This window comes from Carya illinoinensis, chromosome 1 (genome assembly GCF_018687715.1).
Source record: "Carya illinoinensis cultivar Pawnee chromosome 1, C.illinoinensisPawnee_v1, whole genome shotgun sequence".
NCBI classification, from domain to species: Eukaryota; Viridiplantae; Streptophyta; class Magnoliopsida; order Fagales; family Juglandaceae; genus Carya; species Carya illinoinensis.
This window is the reverse complement of record NC_056752.1, coordinates 3320774-3337240: the sequence shown is the minus strand read 5'-3', so window position 1 is coordinate 3337240 and position 16467 is coordinate 3320774. Positions and strand designations below refer to the sequence as shown.

At 34.4% G+C, this 16467-nt stretch overlaps 1 protein-coding gene and 1 non-coding gene across 2 annotated transcripts; one reads left to right on the top strand and one right to left on the bottom strand.

Annotated features, from left to right (window-relative positions):
* Window positions 1-2507: 2507 nt before the first annotated feature.
* LOC122306161 (mitogen-activated protein kinase kinase kinase 5-like) lies at window positions 2508-9447 on the top strand. The gene is made up of 11 exons (XM_043118597.1): window positions 2508-3176; window positions 3757-4569; window positions 4642-4729; window positions 5504-5566; window positions 5656-5819; window positions 5998-6073; window positions 6992-7051; window positions 7126-7251; window positions 8242-8451; window positions 8530-8630; window positions 8785-9447. Exons 1-11 carry the CDS (start codon window positions 2749-2751, stop codon window positions 8978-8980), a joined length of 2325 nt encoding a protein of 774 aa, XP_042974531.1. The 5' UTR covers window positions 2508-2748; the 3' UTR covers window positions 8981-9447.
* A 1167-nt stretch (window positions 9448-10614) lies between these two features.
* TRNAR-UCG lies at window positions 10615-10688 on the bottom strand. Its single transcript has one exon. It is a non-coding gene; the product is annotated as a tRNA-Arg (tRNA).
* Window positions 10689-16467: the final 5779 nt, after the last annotated feature.

The window sequence follows — 16467 nt, the reverse complement described above, 5'->3', positions numbered from 1 at the left end:
TTAAAATAATTTTCTTAATCATTAGGTAAAAAAAAAAAAAAATTGTCGAATGGTACACTTGAGCGGTACATCTTAGGCGGCATAGTAGCTTTATACTTTTAACGATATTTTACTCAACTTTCAACTAAAATCATCTTATCTAGTCTTGAAATCCAAACGAACTTCTCTTTACATTTTTCTTCTCAAATTTATTTAGTCAAAAAAAGGAAAAAAAAAAAAAAAAAGGGCCACGATTTGGATCATTTTAGACCAATTCAACTTTGGAACTTTTGATTTTAATTCTTCATTTCCTCGTACCTTAACTACTTTTTTTTCCACTTTTCAAAATACATGAAATATACTCGATAGTGACAAGTGATTTCATCCACATTGTTGACCATTTCGACAAAGTGGATAAATATAAAAATAAAAATAAAAAAAGATTATATATATATATATAATGTAATAATTGAAGTATAAGAGAAAAAAAAGGGATAGCGATGGGCATGTAAATTGACGTTGAACATGGCCGGGGATGGGGCATTGTGGATGTAGTCAAAAGATAACTTGGATCGGTCAGTCCTCAACCCCTCTATATGCAAATCTTCTTTCGTTAAATGTTAATTTTCTTAACAATTTGACCTTTTCTATCTATTGATGATAGGTTATGTGGTGAGAAAATACGTTGTTTGACTTGTTCTTATTCTCATCTCTCTGAATGTTGAATACTTTTACCTTTCTTATTCACAAATAATTTTATAATAATAAAATTGAAAATTTTACTTTATAATAGTAAATATTGGATCTTTATAACTTTAGTGGATCAACAGTTGGTGACTCGCATCACATATTACTATTAAGTAATACTACATATAGTTATTTTTATGTACTCTTTATACATTTCATTATTATGATTAATTATATTAATTTTTTTAATACACAATTAATCATATTAATAAAATACATAAAAGAATACGTAAAAATAACTGTACATAGAATTTTTTATTACTATTTCATATTTGCGCTAAAAGTGTGATTTTTTTTTTTTTTATTGGCATAATGACATTCAAGATGAAGTTTTCTAATTAAAAGTCTTGAGGTTGAAATTCAAGACATCCAATCTGTACAGCTCGCTCTGACCATTTTAAGACTATGTTTAAATATCAATATTACTTCAATTCATTTTAAATGAATTATTGATGAGATTTATTATATTTTAAATTTTTTTATAAATGACTACTTTTTCAATTTATTAAAAAAATTTAAACTCATATTTATTTATTTTATATATTTAAATATATATTTCTATTTATTTATATTTAAACCAAAATTATCAACATAATACAAATTTCACTTTGTATTATACATCTTTAAACCAAATGATAATAAAATATTATTATTTTTTATTTTTTGGCTAAATTTTTTTTATATATATTTTACAATTTCACTTTGTATTATCAACATAATACAAATTTCATATATCAAAATTATCTTAATATAAATTATACGAATATGATTTTAATGGGCATGAGAGAAAAAATAGTAAAATAATATTTGAAGAGAATAGTATTTCTTCAAATTTAAAGAAATATTATTCATAACTATACAAAAATTTAGAAATGCATAAGTCAAAATAGATGAATTTAAAGGAATATTATTCAAATTTAAAGATGAAGATGAAGAGATGCATAAGCCAACGCTAGTGCTCAATATCTTTAAAAAATATGATATATTATTTAAAATAGATATATATTTTTTTAATGTAGGTCTTAAATTTATCTTTTTTTTTTTTCAAAGGCAATGCAAGATGTGTGTATATCCTAAAATTACAAATATCATTCTTTTTTTATTTTTAATGTTTTATTTGAGTTGTGTTATATAAAGTCGTAAAATGTATAAGTATCGTGCAGTTAATTTGAAAAAGAGTACGATTTACTTTTAAAAAATTAATTTTTTTATATAAATATTATATTTATTTATTTTTTTTAAAATAATTATAAGCGCTTACATATTTATAATTATAAGTATCATTTATCTATTCATAATCAAATTTATACGTTTAATTATATAAAATGTATGATATTAATTAGAATTTAAAAAAAAATGAATAGTAAGGACTAAGGTTGTTTTTTTTTTTTTTTTAAAAAAAAATTTTTTTTTTGAAGAGCAAGGTTGTTGTTTCACACGTCACGGTTCTTAAATTTGCACAACAAAAACAATCTAAGTTAGATTTACTAGCAAGATGTGAAATTACAAAAAAAGTAAAAATGTAAACTGACTGTTTTTTTTATCAACTTAAAACCTCTAAAGGTGACACGTGGTAGGGTAAGGTGGAGGGGGATCCCGCTGTCATGGAAACTGTACAAACTATCTTCAATCCAAAATAGGAGAAATAACAGTTTTTTCTCTTAAAACTAAAAAAAAAAAAAAAAAAAAAAAGAAGAAAAAACAAACCAACACTCTGATTGTCTTTCTCTCTCCAGAGCCTTGACTTGGTTAGAAGGAGAGGAATATATTGACCTCTCAAAATGAAGACCACCCTCCCGCTTGGCGTGGAAGTACGTTGTAAACCGCGTTTGAGAGAGAAAGAGAGAGAGAGAGAACCGAAAACAATCGAGGCTTTGCGCAACATCCTCCGTATTCATGTTCCACGAAGAAGAAGATCCACGGTTCCTCCCATGGATCTTCTCCTTGTCGTAGGGTTTTCCTCTCGTCTCCATTTTGTTAATATTCATGTGTTACTGTAGGTAGTTATGATTGGGTGCTACAATGCGTTGGTTGCCTAACATTTCGTTCTCTTCCTCGTCTGGTTCTCAATCCTCGTCTTCCTCGTTCAAATCCTCCGTCGGTGAATCGCGCAATGCGAGGAAGAGCAGTGACGTCGCCTCCGGGTGGCGTTTTGGTTCCATCAGGAAGCTCACGCGCCAGCGGAAGCTCCGTCATTTTGGTGATCCCGACATGCCCAGTGCGCCGGAGCCTCTGTCTCAGCTGGTACGATCTCCGAGCAACAGCGCCGATTATTCGACTGCAAGGTTCTCTTCGGCGTCCGCATCCGCGTCCGCGTCCTCGGCAAAGCCGCAGCCACTACCGCTGCCCAGTTACGTGGACTACCCGCTCCCTTCGCCGAAGACCGGGCCGAGCCGAGGCGTAGAGGAACAAGATAGAGGGGGAGCGAGCTCAAACACTTCCATGAGGAGGTGAATTTTCCGTCTCGATTCGAACTCAATAATTCATAGCAAAATTAGCATCATATTTTATTAATTTACTATTGTTTGGTTGCAGGTTATTTATCCCATCTAATTCTTTTATTTTAATTCACATTAATTTACAAGTTTGGCTTGAATCCTTTCCTTCTGGTAGAATAATCAAGCAGTGTTTAATTTTTGGTCTTTTCAAGTCTTCTCGGCCGAATTCTTTGCTCCTGTTTCGTCTGGGTTTGCAGAAAGTGCCACTTTCTCATGGCTGTTGTGTGAATTGGGAATTCATCTGTATTCCAGTTGGACTAGCTGAATCGATGACGTTTTGGTTGAGTGCTTTTGTGTTTTTTTCTACTAAAGAAAGCGCAGATTTTAGTGACTTTTGCGACATTGTTTATTAGTGATCTGCAAAACTGGCGTGCATACAGCCTCACCCTTGTGATTAGTTAGCGTCAAACTAATGCTGTATGCTCTTTGCATCTTAGCAATTGCACTGTTCGGAAACAGTTTAATGTCTGAAATTTGGTTTAGTACCATATTCGTGCTAACCTTATGCCTCTACTAACATGTTCTATATCAGTGTGTTTGGTAGCCGAGATGGGAGAGACAGAAAAAGCAGTACGGATCATGCTGACAAGAGGTCATCCGGGAAGGAGCATCAAGACCTAAGTGGATCTAAAAGCTCAAGAGGAGGCTTCAGTGTCAATGTTCCCATCAGGAGTGCTCCAACTAGTCCTTTCTCGAGTCCTGCACTTAGCCCACAAAGGCGGAGTGCAGCCGACATGTTTCCTTATTATTATTACATGATTCCTAACGGAAATCAAGCCTGGTCTGCTCCGGAGATTTCGACCTCGGAAATGACTCCAGGGCTCCCTCCCCCTGCATTCTTTGATTATGGGACCAAGGGAAATCAAGCCTGGTCTGCTCCGGAGATTCCAACCTCAGAAATGACTCCAGGGCTCCCTCCACCTGCATTCTTTGATTATGGAATTCCTAAGAGAAATCAAGCCTGGTCTGCTCCAGAGATGCCAACCTCAGATATGACTCAAGGGTTCCCTCCGCCTGCATTCTTTGATTACTCTCCATTTAGTTGTGATACATCTCCCCACCACAGTCCTCGGGCGAGAAGTCCCCTACAAAACACCAAAAGCCCAAGTGTACCTACATCACCATTGCATTCAACAGCACGCCGTGAAAGTAATGGCACCGTAAATGTCCACCCGTTACCTCTTCCTCCTGGTGCAGCCAACTCTTCATCATCAGTTCCCACTCCCCAGCCTATATCTACTCCGCCTATAAGTAAATCTGAGTCGGTGCCAAGGAATAGTCAATGGCAAAAGGGAAAGCTTATTGGGCGTGGCACATTTGGAAGTGTCTATGTTGCCACCCATCGGTATGTATGTTCCATGTACTTCCTATATATGAATTGCTGCAGCATCGTCTAAATATAGTAATTCTCTTACAGTGAAACTGGAGCTTTATGTGCAATGAAGGAAGTTGAATTATGTCCCGATGACCCAAAATCTGCAGAGTGTATAAAGCAATTGCAGCAGGTTATTAACCATAACTTATTGCACCACTAGTTCACTACAGAGATACGTGTAATATTAATAGCAAAATCTTAGTGTACCATTCAAAAGGTCATAGTCTCTATTGATTAGTTAACAAGTAGTTAAAGTCTATGATGCACCATTGGTTAATTACTACTGCAAAGTTTATATCCTTTTGTTCTTATCTTTGAGGAATTCTTTGGTACCTTATGTGGGGTAAGATATTTTTGGCTCATTATGTATGCATTCATCTAGGCAAAAATGCATACATACATACATATGAATATTTTTGTCCCTCACTTCTTGATTATCTATCAGGGAAAAAAAATATATCTTTGGCCCTCTCAGGTTATGCTTGATGTAATGTACAGAAAATGGCTTAGCATACATGTTATATATTATTAGGGCAACCTTTAGCTTGTCCATGCCCTTGTATAAAAAGCTAGCAAGTCAAGGGCAACCCATGGCAGACATGCACACAATGAACAGTTGGAATGTGTGAACATGGTCGCAATTGACATAGAAGTTGTTTAAGATAATTATCGATTGGACATATTTTTGGACCCCATTGATTTTCATTGTGCATCAAGTGCACAATTTGACCGGGAATGGTGTATGCGTGCATGTGTCTATTTGTTATACAGGCCTTAGGTACCTTCCCTATGACAGAAATTCTATGTATTTGATTTTCACTTGGAAATTTTGTTTTGATTACATGTTCTTGATTGTTGCAATATTTTTCTTTGTATTTGATTCATTGATTAGTATTGATTTCAGGAAATCAAAGTTCTCAGCCAGCGGAAGCATCTGAATATCGTGCAGTATTATGGTAGTGAAATAGTGAGTATGCTCCCAGTGGCATGTTAGACATCCACTGTCAATGTGTATCCTTGAATCAAGTGTACAGAATTAATTTTATGCACACGCAGGTCGAAGACCGGTTTTATATATATCTGGAGTATGTTCATCCTGGTTCAATCAACAAATATGTTCGTGAACATTGTGGAGCCATGACAGAATCTGTCGTTCGCAATTTCACTCGCCATATTCTCACTGGGCTGGCTTACTTACATAGCACAAAAACAATTCACAGGTACTATTCATGTTTGATTTAACTTGTTGAGACGGTCTCAGCATATAGTCGGTGTCACAAAATCAGAATATGATGTTTAAATACGTGAAACTTCTACTTCTTTATTCAGTGTGGGGGAAGTAGTCTCAGCCATAATTTCGTAATATGCAAATTGTATTTGTTTTCTATGTGCCTATAGGGACATCAAAGGTGCTAATTTACTTGTTGATCAATTTGGAGTTGTCAAGCTTGCTGATTTTGGAATGGCTAAACATGTGAGTGGTTTTTTTCCTTCTGCTTTTCTTATTGTTTCAAATTGTGTTTTAATATTTCTTTTGTGCATTCTATCTGATATCCTTGTTACACTTACTTTTATTACCTATAGAAAAAAAAAAAAAAAAAAAAATTCTTTTGTGCAATTGTTTCTCTTTCAGTATAGTCATTCTTCCTTTTACATGTAGTCGATGGTACTTCAAAAAAAAATTATCTTACTGTTTATAGATCGACCTAAGATATATATATATATATATGTAAACCTAAGATATAGTTCCCCGACTCCTTGGCCTTTTGTAGAGAAAATGCTTCTTTTGTAATACATATACTTGTTGTTTCTTATCTCTTGATGTAAGATTTCTAATAATTGTTTAAGGTATTTATAAAAGAGAAAATTTGGGATTGTAGCTTGAAAATGCAATCCAAGATTGAGTCTACAAGTTGTGGAGATTGTTGTTCTCGTGTGCAAATGTGTTGCAGAAAGTCTCATGTCATATAAAAGCAGAATGAGGGTTATGTGATCCTTAGTAAGAAGAATGTTCCTCTAAAAATATTTCACTTTGTAATATTTGCTTTGTTCTCTGTTTTTGGTTCAATTCCATTCTTCAAGCATTTTGGTTGATGCCGAGGTGCTTGCCTTTAAACTTGTGGATCGTTTGGCAGGATATAGTTGATAATTGATATTGCCAGTAGCTAACAACTCCAGCCACAATAATCTTGAGTGTAGTGTTGATCCCAATTCTACAAGTTGCTAACATAATCTGTTTATTATAGTAACCATTCTTGATTACGTATAATAAAAATAACCATTCATGATTTCTTTTTTATTTTCCTTTCCGTTATAATATGCCTTTTTGTGGGATTCTAGTTGTTGTCTCTAATCCTGGGCTTATAAAATTTGGGACTTAATTGCTGCACAGCTTACTGGACAAGCAGCGGATCTTTCTCTGAAGGGCAGTCCATACTGGATGGCCCCAGAGGTATTTTCTTGTTGCTATGTTAATTGGTGACAGGCCTGTATACTTCCCATACTGATATCATTGTCTTTCTGCAGCTCATGCAAGCAGTGATGCAGAAAGATTCCAGCTCTGATCTGGCTCTTGCTGTTGATATTTGGAGTTTGGGTTGTACCATTATTGAAATGCTCACTGGAAAACCTCCTTGGAGTGAGTTTGAAGGGGTAGGCACCTAATATTCCTTTATGTGCTTTATCATGAAATTTCAACTTGCATTATCACAGTGGAAGTTGATGTTTCTCTGGCATATAGATAACTGAATTTTTATTTTCAACAAAAAAAGTCTTGTAATAAGATGTCATCATATTCAGCTTCCTAAAGTTTTACATTGTTGGATTGTTGCTTTTGCATTAGCTTTTCATGTTTATGGCTATCCCAGAGAACTTACTGTTGACTTTTCTTTTCTTTCTTTTTATTTTTTTTTATTTTTTTATTTTTTAATTTTTTCTTTTGATAAGTAGAACTTACTGCAGACAACTGAACAAGGCTACAACCAATTTGCATTTTTAAGTCGGGTCATTTATGCAGAATAGCTGAGCTTTCTCTCTGATTGGACTAGTGTAAAAAAATATTGTTGGCCCTCATGTTGCTTTTGGATTGTGAGTTGATTCAATTAGATATAAATAACATAAATGCGCCATCTTTTCCTCTGTTGTGAGAGTCAGCTGCCTCACAAACTGTAAGCATAGTTTGTGAAAAAAGGGGTTTTGGTGGACTTTTGTTCTCTTTAATTTTTTCCAGTAGATATATTTTTCTTCTTTTTCAAAAAGAAGGCACAATTTTTGCGATGATGATATTGATATGCAATTTCTCCCTTCTTCTCCTTTCCCTGATGTTCGTGGTCAATATAGTTTCCTTGGGCTTGGACTGTGTGCTTGTTGTCATGGACTAGGAGCTTGTATTAATGCCACTTGTTCAAACATTCCCCCCCCCCCCCCCCCCCCCCCCCCCCCCCCCCCAAAAAGAAACCCACCCCACCCCACCAAAAAAAAAAAAGAAAAAAAGAAAAAAGAAAAATAATAGAATGGATGTGGCAATATTCAGTCATTTGAGCCCAATATATTCTTAAATACAGTTCCAAGTAATTAATTTAGGGAAGATGCACTGTATTAATGCGTCAATCCTGTTTTAAGTTGCATTTATCTTTGATGCAGGCTGCGGCCATGTTCAAGGTTTTGAGGGATACCCCTCCCATACCAGAAACATTGTCATCTGAGGGAAAGGATTTTTTACGGTGCTGCTTTCAAAGAAATCCCGCAGAGAGACCATCCGCTGCCTGGTTGCTGGAACATCGATTCTTGAAGAACTCGCAGCAGCTGGATATCCCATCTTGCAACCTGTCATTTAATGGGAAGAACTCGATGGTAAACAGAAATACAATTCCGTTTGTTTTCACTAAATATTTTGAACATTTTTTTCTAATGGTTGTCTTACAATGACAGGATAAAGCTCATAGTCCAAGAGAGCAATCTGAAAATAAACCCGACCAGTTGCCAAGGTTTCCAAGCACACAAATTGCAAAAGAAAAGTTGGCCTGTGAGAGGTAAGAGTTACTGCATTACCTGCTCAAATACCCTCCTTGCAAATTCAGGCCACAAATATCTATACAAAACATAAAAAATAAGAGGACCATGAACTGCAATGTGTTCTCTCGCGTGACTGCCACTCCAGCTTCATGCATTGTTCTTTTTCTCCAGCGAGACTGGCAAGCAATCTCATCATGAAACTCCCGACTTTACAGTGGCCTCCCGGTATTCTCCTCGCTCTACCCTTGAGGCCCTTTCTAGTTTATCTCCACCACACATTGGTCAGAGCACATCTCATCCTAGTCCTGCAAATGCTCCCAGCAGTTCCAACAACCGTGCCACAAAAAAAAGTAGTAAATTCAGATAACCCACTGGAAGGGAAGGACTGCTGCTGCAATTTTTTGGTCATGGATCCTTCTGACTCACGGCTCCGGAATTGTATCATAGACTTTGTGGATGCTCAAGTAGGTGACTCGCAGCAGCCATAGCGTTGAGATAGTATAGGTTCTTTGACTTGACAGCTCTTGAAGTTATTAAAGCTTCTTCCTCCTGGAAGTTTATCCTGCATGAGAAATTCAGAAGCACTTTTTGTATACTACTTGCTGATTTAGAGCTTCTACAATCACAGAAGTCACTTAACCATTTCTTACCTCCATGTACAATTCGAGTCAAAAGATGAATGTGCAGATATTAGAAGTTGAAAATTATTTATATTTCCTTCCTAGTAGGGATTTGATGTCACTGTTTTATATTCATTAGCTTCAGTTGTTGGTATTGAACTCTTGGATCCCTGTAGATAAGTGTATATAATATACATGCGAATTTTATGTCTAAGTGGTCCATTTTGCTTCATCCAATTTCAAAGGTACAGTTTCATGCAACATTACCTACAAATTAACAATTAATACAGAAATCAATATGGCAAATTCTATTTATAAGCCAGTGTAGATGATACACGTAGTAAAGTACTTACATGTTATAATTTGATTTTAAATATAAATTTAAAAATTTGAATTTTACAAATTAAATATTACCATATAAATGACTTGGATGGTGCATTTTACACACCACTTGAAAACAGAATAACTAAATCAATATATATTAATGCAGGAAAGAAAATCTTATCTTTAAGGAACGAATATGGCACATGTTAGGACTAAAAATAATTGTTCTCGTGTAGGATAAAAGAAATAGTTCCTCTTTGGAACGGTAACTCTGATTTTGTGAGTTTAATGACATCCAATAAGAGCTGACACATCATGACCCCTCATTAACAAATCCTTGCATCGTATAACAGGATAGCACAAGCAAATGTCCTGCGCCGTGTATGTATTTTTCTCCTGTAAAGAGAGAGCCATTTCAACGGACTAGAACTTTGCACCCACCCCACTGCTGCACGCCTTATGGCCGTCAGTCACACCAGCTGAGGAGCTTCAGACCAGACCGGTGCACCCCTTCAAACCGTTGCATCTCCAGACCTTCAGGCTTCATACCCATATCGTCGGTCACATGAACCATCAGAATAAGTGCACTACTGCATTCCAGACGCTGCAAACCGCCGTCCTCGATTGGAGGCTGATATTTGGAGGAAATCAGTAGCACTTGTGGGAAGATATTCTCTTTCTTCAATCCTCTAACTCTAAGGAAGCTCCTCAAAAATCATTGTAACAAAAGATCAAAAATTTCAGGCCGAATCGAACGTGTCAACTTCTAATTTGATCTGAAGTTTCTCTTCACTCCGGCAGTGACAATGTTTATCATTGGCTTTAAGATTTTAAGAAGCAATGTTTATACATTATATCAGTGGTTTTTATGGAAGGATTACTTGAATCATTTCCAATCATCTCCTAAACTATAAATAATTATATTTTATTCTCTTTTCTCTTAAAAAATAAAACCATTTCTAATTTTTTTTTTTTTAAATATAAATTACCCTACTAAATTTAAAAATATAATATTTTTCATTTTTATAAAAATGAAAATTTCAAATTGTAGAAAAACCGACCACAGTGGGAGTCGAACCCACGACCTTCTGATCCGAAGTCAGACGCGCTAATCCACTGCGCTATGCGGTCACATGCTGAATGGGCATATCTTTTAACTTACAACCATTTCCAACACTGTTTCTTTTTCTTTAGTTTCTGGTCCCTTCGGCTGAAAGCCTATCTTAAACATTATCCAATGGCCATCAGCATTCAGCACTTGCTGAGAATGAACACTGCATATCCAAATGGCGGTGAAGTTGGATCAACACTCACCAATGGTGTTTCAAACAAACAAACAAACAAATAAATAGTAGTAGGGGGGACTTAGGACCAATACATGTCTAAGCTTTATGCTGCCAAATGTTATGACATCATTGGTGGTCCAAAAAATAGATAAATAAATTAACAATTCTGCTACGTACAGTCGCCGGATGCAATCGATGCACAGTCGGCTAACGTAGCATAATGAAACGTAAATTGCTATTAAAAAAATGAAAAAAAAAAACTAAAAAAGAACAAAACAAAGTGCAGTTTTGGATTCCCGCTTCTCTGGTAAGAGGTCTTTGAGCTCATCTTCGGCTTCGTGGTGTCACTGGTATGGTCTTCCTCTTCCACTGTACGTTCCCACTTGCAACAACCACAAGAGTTGCAAAAGAAGCAATGATTCCAAACACAAGAACTCCATTAATAGCACCAATAAAGCACTGGCTTCCGAAGTAATAAATGCATCAAAAAATCCATGAAAACAAAGTTGCACTTTCCCATCTGCAACCATAATGTTGCTATCAACACAATGGAATGTCTAGAAAATTCGTCAAAACAAGTACTAGACAATGCCAATTCGAACTTCCGTCTTCCTCTTGAGCTCGTCTTCAGCTTCATGGTCTTCAAGCAAACAAAACCCATGTTAGTTTTCAACCTCATTCAGCAAAACAAATAGGAAAATGAAAACCTTCACAAAATCATACCCCCCCAAATCAAAACCAAAAAAGACCAAGGCAAAGAATTGGAGAGAGGCTTGGATCGTAAATAGCATGAAATCAAAGGCCCAAATCCTCACCTCAGTTACAAGCCCTCCAGTCTCCACATTCCTAAAACTCAAAAAAACTAAACTCTGAGCAAATAAAAATCAACATAGAATTAGAGTTTAGCAAGTGATAGAAAGCAAAAGAAATGCCAGATAAGGCAGAAAAACACAGAAAAAATAGAGGAATTACATACAAGGAAGAGGGAAGGAGGGACTTCGTGGAAAGATCCAGGGAGAAAACATAGAGAGGGAAGGAATTGCAAATGGAAATTAAGGAGTGAAGGGAGAAGAGCTCATGGCTTCATTGTCCAAAACGGTGCGTTTTGTTTTTTTTTTCCTACATCATCGACCGCTTACACAGCGTTTGCATGAGGCGACTGAACTAATTATTTTTCATAAACCAACAAAATTCTACTGTCCAGTCTATCGTTTCATTAATTTATACATCTTTATATACTAGGTGGGAGTAACGTGCAAAGCACATTTATCTAATTTTATGAAATGATTATTTGTAAAAAATAATATATATTTTATAAAAATTATTGATGTCACTTAATAATTTAAGGCATATTGGAGAAAATAAAAAAATTAGTTCAAAATATCATATAATCCAATACATGTTTATAACATCTATAATTTTAGTAAAGATGTATGCGAAAAATTTAATAAAAGTCTAACACAAACGGTAGTTCAAAATATGTCTCGTTTGATGTTTGTATTATAATTTATCAATTTATGTCATCTTGTAGACAATCAATAGAGACAATATTGAAATTCTTATTTTACTATTGGTTGAGTCGATCAAGGACAACACAAAGTTAAAACATAATCTTTTTATAAAATTTGTGGTATAATATTTTCTATATATAGCATATATATAAATCATAAAATATATTTTGAAATTGTTGGCCGAATTTACTCTTTATTGATTAGCTCAAGAATCACGGCCTTTGTCACGTGCCTATCATAGCAAGCCTACGTATGGAATATGACTTAGCGGAAGCTACGTCCTACTACCATGGGAAAAAAAAACACTTGATTAAACACATTTATATTATATATTATATGAGATTTTTAAATTTTGAATACTCAATAATCTGAGTTAATGAAACGTATAATATATGTATATTATACTTAGGGATTCATATCTTATGCACCTAATACACGTGTATATGTTAAGGAGAAAGAGAAAAATATAATAACTAATCTTTAATTACTTATTATTATATAAACTATTAAATATTATAATTATTGAGATTAATAAATCATATAACAACATTGAATGCTATCTCTCTCAACATTTATGTCTTCATTTTATGTGCCAAACCGTTAAAACAAACGGTGTTAACTTTAACGGAAAAACAAGAAAAACCGTTAAAACAAGATTTTCCATTTCATACACACTTTTTATATATAGAAGATATAAAGTGTCTAGAATTTTGTTCGTTTAATAAATTTTGTTATTTTACCGTTAAAATTAACGCTGTCGTCTAAATTCATCCGTTAAAAAATTGCAAGCAAGCGAAGCTCCATGCGATTGAAATTCCATTTTCCTGATTCCAAAATCCCAAAACCCAAATGAAATGCATTCATCGTTGTTAGAGGACAGTATCTCTTAGGATTTTCTCGATTCTAGCTTCATCGGCGTTAGATGGCCCCGGTCAATTCACCAGCTCTGGCATCATCGACATCTTCCAATGCTTCAATGCGGAAGAAGATGGTGGGCCAGGTTTCCAGTCTTCCCCTTGATTCCCATGTGTTTTTTCATTCGTTTCGTGGTTTATTACCGAGGTTCTCTGACGTTGTAGAAGCCTAATGGTCCCAAACCGCGGCCACCAAAATTGTCTTCCAAGTCGCCCTCCTCAACTCAGGATGAGATTGAGATATGACTGAGAGTCACCAAGAAGAAAAGTACCAGATAGATCTGATGGTGATGAGCTTATAAAGACCCCTTTCTTTACCGAAATCTTCATCTGAAATTTAACGTTTTTTCTTTGATTTGGTTTTGCAAGCTCCTCCTCCTACGTTAAGATCATCCTCAGAAAGAGATGTTGAGATTGGATATGTGACCGTAGATGCTAAATCCTCCTCGGCTCTCTCTGTTTTGTTTTTTTTATGTCTCTATCTTGTCTCTCTTACTTTCCTCTATTTTCATTTACTCAAGGACACCAAAAAGTGTGCTTCCACTATTTTTAGCTCGGGAGAACTGAATATCGCTAATCTTTCAAAGGTACATGGGTCTTGGGCATTTTTTTTTTTTGTTAAATTTATTTCAAGAGTAATTCTTTTAATTGCTATATATGGGCAATAATTGATTGTGGTTATGTTTTTCGGAAAATTTGGAGTTTGGGATTTTAGATAAGGCTACAGATGAACTTTTATTTTCAGCTATCCCAGTGCCAACTCTTGGATTTGTTTCGTAGTGGAAAGTATCCTTATCTCTCTCATAGCTTGTCTCTCTGTTTTTTTTTTTTTTTTTTTTTTTTGTGTCTGATCTGCTTATGATCTGATGGTTTTTGTGGTTTTTGCGATCTGATGGTTTTTTGGGTTTTAGTGATCTAGCTTGCTTTTTGATTTGACTTGCCATTAGTAGAAACAAGAAAATAAATTTAGAAACTGGGTTGAAGATTGCATTAGCAGTTAAATTATCAGCCAAAAATCTCTTTGCTGGGGGCACGCAGGACACCACCTTCGGGAAAAAAAGAAGAGGCACAATGTTTATTTTTGTGTGTACCTGAATAGTGGATTTGTAAGAGAATTGTTGCAGATTGGGTGTTTGATGATATTTCTTTTTTCTGTGGGACATAAATTTTCCATCATTTTCTTTTTTATACGTATTAACTTGTGCAGATTGCAAAAAACATGGTGGTAGCATGAGCTTCATTCAAGTTTCTTGCTTAGGGGCATCTCCATCTTCTCCATCTAGATTGCTAAAAGCTAAAGCTGCAACAAAGGTAGCCGTTTTGAGAGAATTTCTAGAGGTAAAACTATTTTTTTATCAAGTTAAAATTTATTAATGATCAAGAGTTTTATGAAAATTCTTGTAAACCAGAGGAATGGTATCTGATAAACCTATGGGTTGGGCAAGCTAAGCACATAATGGGCTTCATCTTTATATTGCACTTTTTATTTGGTGAGGCATAATAGTATAACAATTGTATTGAGTTTAGAAGAAAAAGGGGCCTGGAAGCAAGCTGCTTATTTCAAATTCAATGTCAGAGCCCAAATATAATATTTGAGCAATTTATGCATTTTTACAGGATCATAACATTTTTCATGTCACCTGTTTATTGTGGTTAAACAAGTCAATTCTTTAGACACTCTACTTATCAAAACCTTTAGAGTTCGAATCTCTTATATACAATCCTGAAGTTGTTCACAAATTATTTTCACAAATTATTTATTGGTGGTGTATATGGATCAATGGTTCCCAACAGCTAGGTAATGCATATAGGTCAAAATAACAATATCAATGAAGTACTATTATTGTTGTACATGGTGATATGTGAATGTATAAATACCAAGAAATAATTCACCTTGAAACAACTGTAAACCTTTGTTGGATATTCTGAAATTAACAAATAACTCATTATTTTTCATTGCATTCAAATGTTACAGTATATCCCGCATAAGGAAATTGGCCTTCAAAATCATAAGATGTTAAGGTGTCCTTGGCACCTTGTGCAAATCTATAGGTGGGATTTCATTCACGACATTGGACCCTAACTTGAATTGCTTGGGGACTTACGCGACAAAATGGAGATGCATTCTAAATATAATTCTGGCTGGACTTTTGGAATTATGCAGGAGTCTAGAGTTGCATGAAAACCTTGTTAACTTGAAATATTGCTTCTATCATTTAAAGGTCATTCTCGAATTGGGCAAGATACAGTAAAGATGTTTACATGGGACTTCTTTACTACACCATTGATAGCCTTAATATTGCCTTTTATTTTTTCGATTATGGTTTTCTTGTTATACACTTGTAAAACCATGCTTGCTATGGACTGTGAGTGTGTTCAGCTTCACCTACTTGAATGCTTTGATCTATGGGCCACTGCTTACTATTTATTTTTTGTAGCAAGTTGTTGAGACCTAGAAGAACAGATAGTATTCAAATTCTGCAAAATTGAATAATCTTGTGAGTATCTTGATGTACTTTCAAAACATGTAATTATTATATTTCATTACCTTATGATTATCCAGATATATTTCCTAAAATTTATTTTTTTCAATATATTAAATTATGCATTAATTAATTTTATTATTATTTTTTTTTGTAAAAAGTCATATTTTTTTTTTTATTAAAAACCTTATCTCATCCAACTATTCAAGTACATCAATTGGGTTTTTATTAAAAATAACCCAATTTTACAAAAAATGTTTGCAACTTCAGGAAGCCATAAAATGACATTAACCATAAACGGTTTTAAATTTTAAAACCATAAATAAAATTAATTAGAGGAGAAAGAAAACCAGTGTACTTGAATAAAATTAAAATTTTTTTTATTAATTAAAAATCATATTCAAGGACACTGGTTTTCTTTCTCATCTAACATATAGTTAATTAAAAAAAAAGGTTTTTTTATTAATTATGTAAAGCTATTTAAAATTTATTTTGTTGAAAAATCGACATATGTTAAAAGCATTGCGGAGAAATTATGAAAAAAAAATTGAAAGATTCAAGTTTATGTAGATCCAGAGAAACTGAAGGAAAAAAATATAGGCATTTTAATGTCTTCTCTATTGAAACAATACAAAATGAGGAAAATGTTGGATCGTTATTTTATAATCAAAATTATCTCAAACTGCTTTTATAAAATTATAGGCGATGTTTATTTA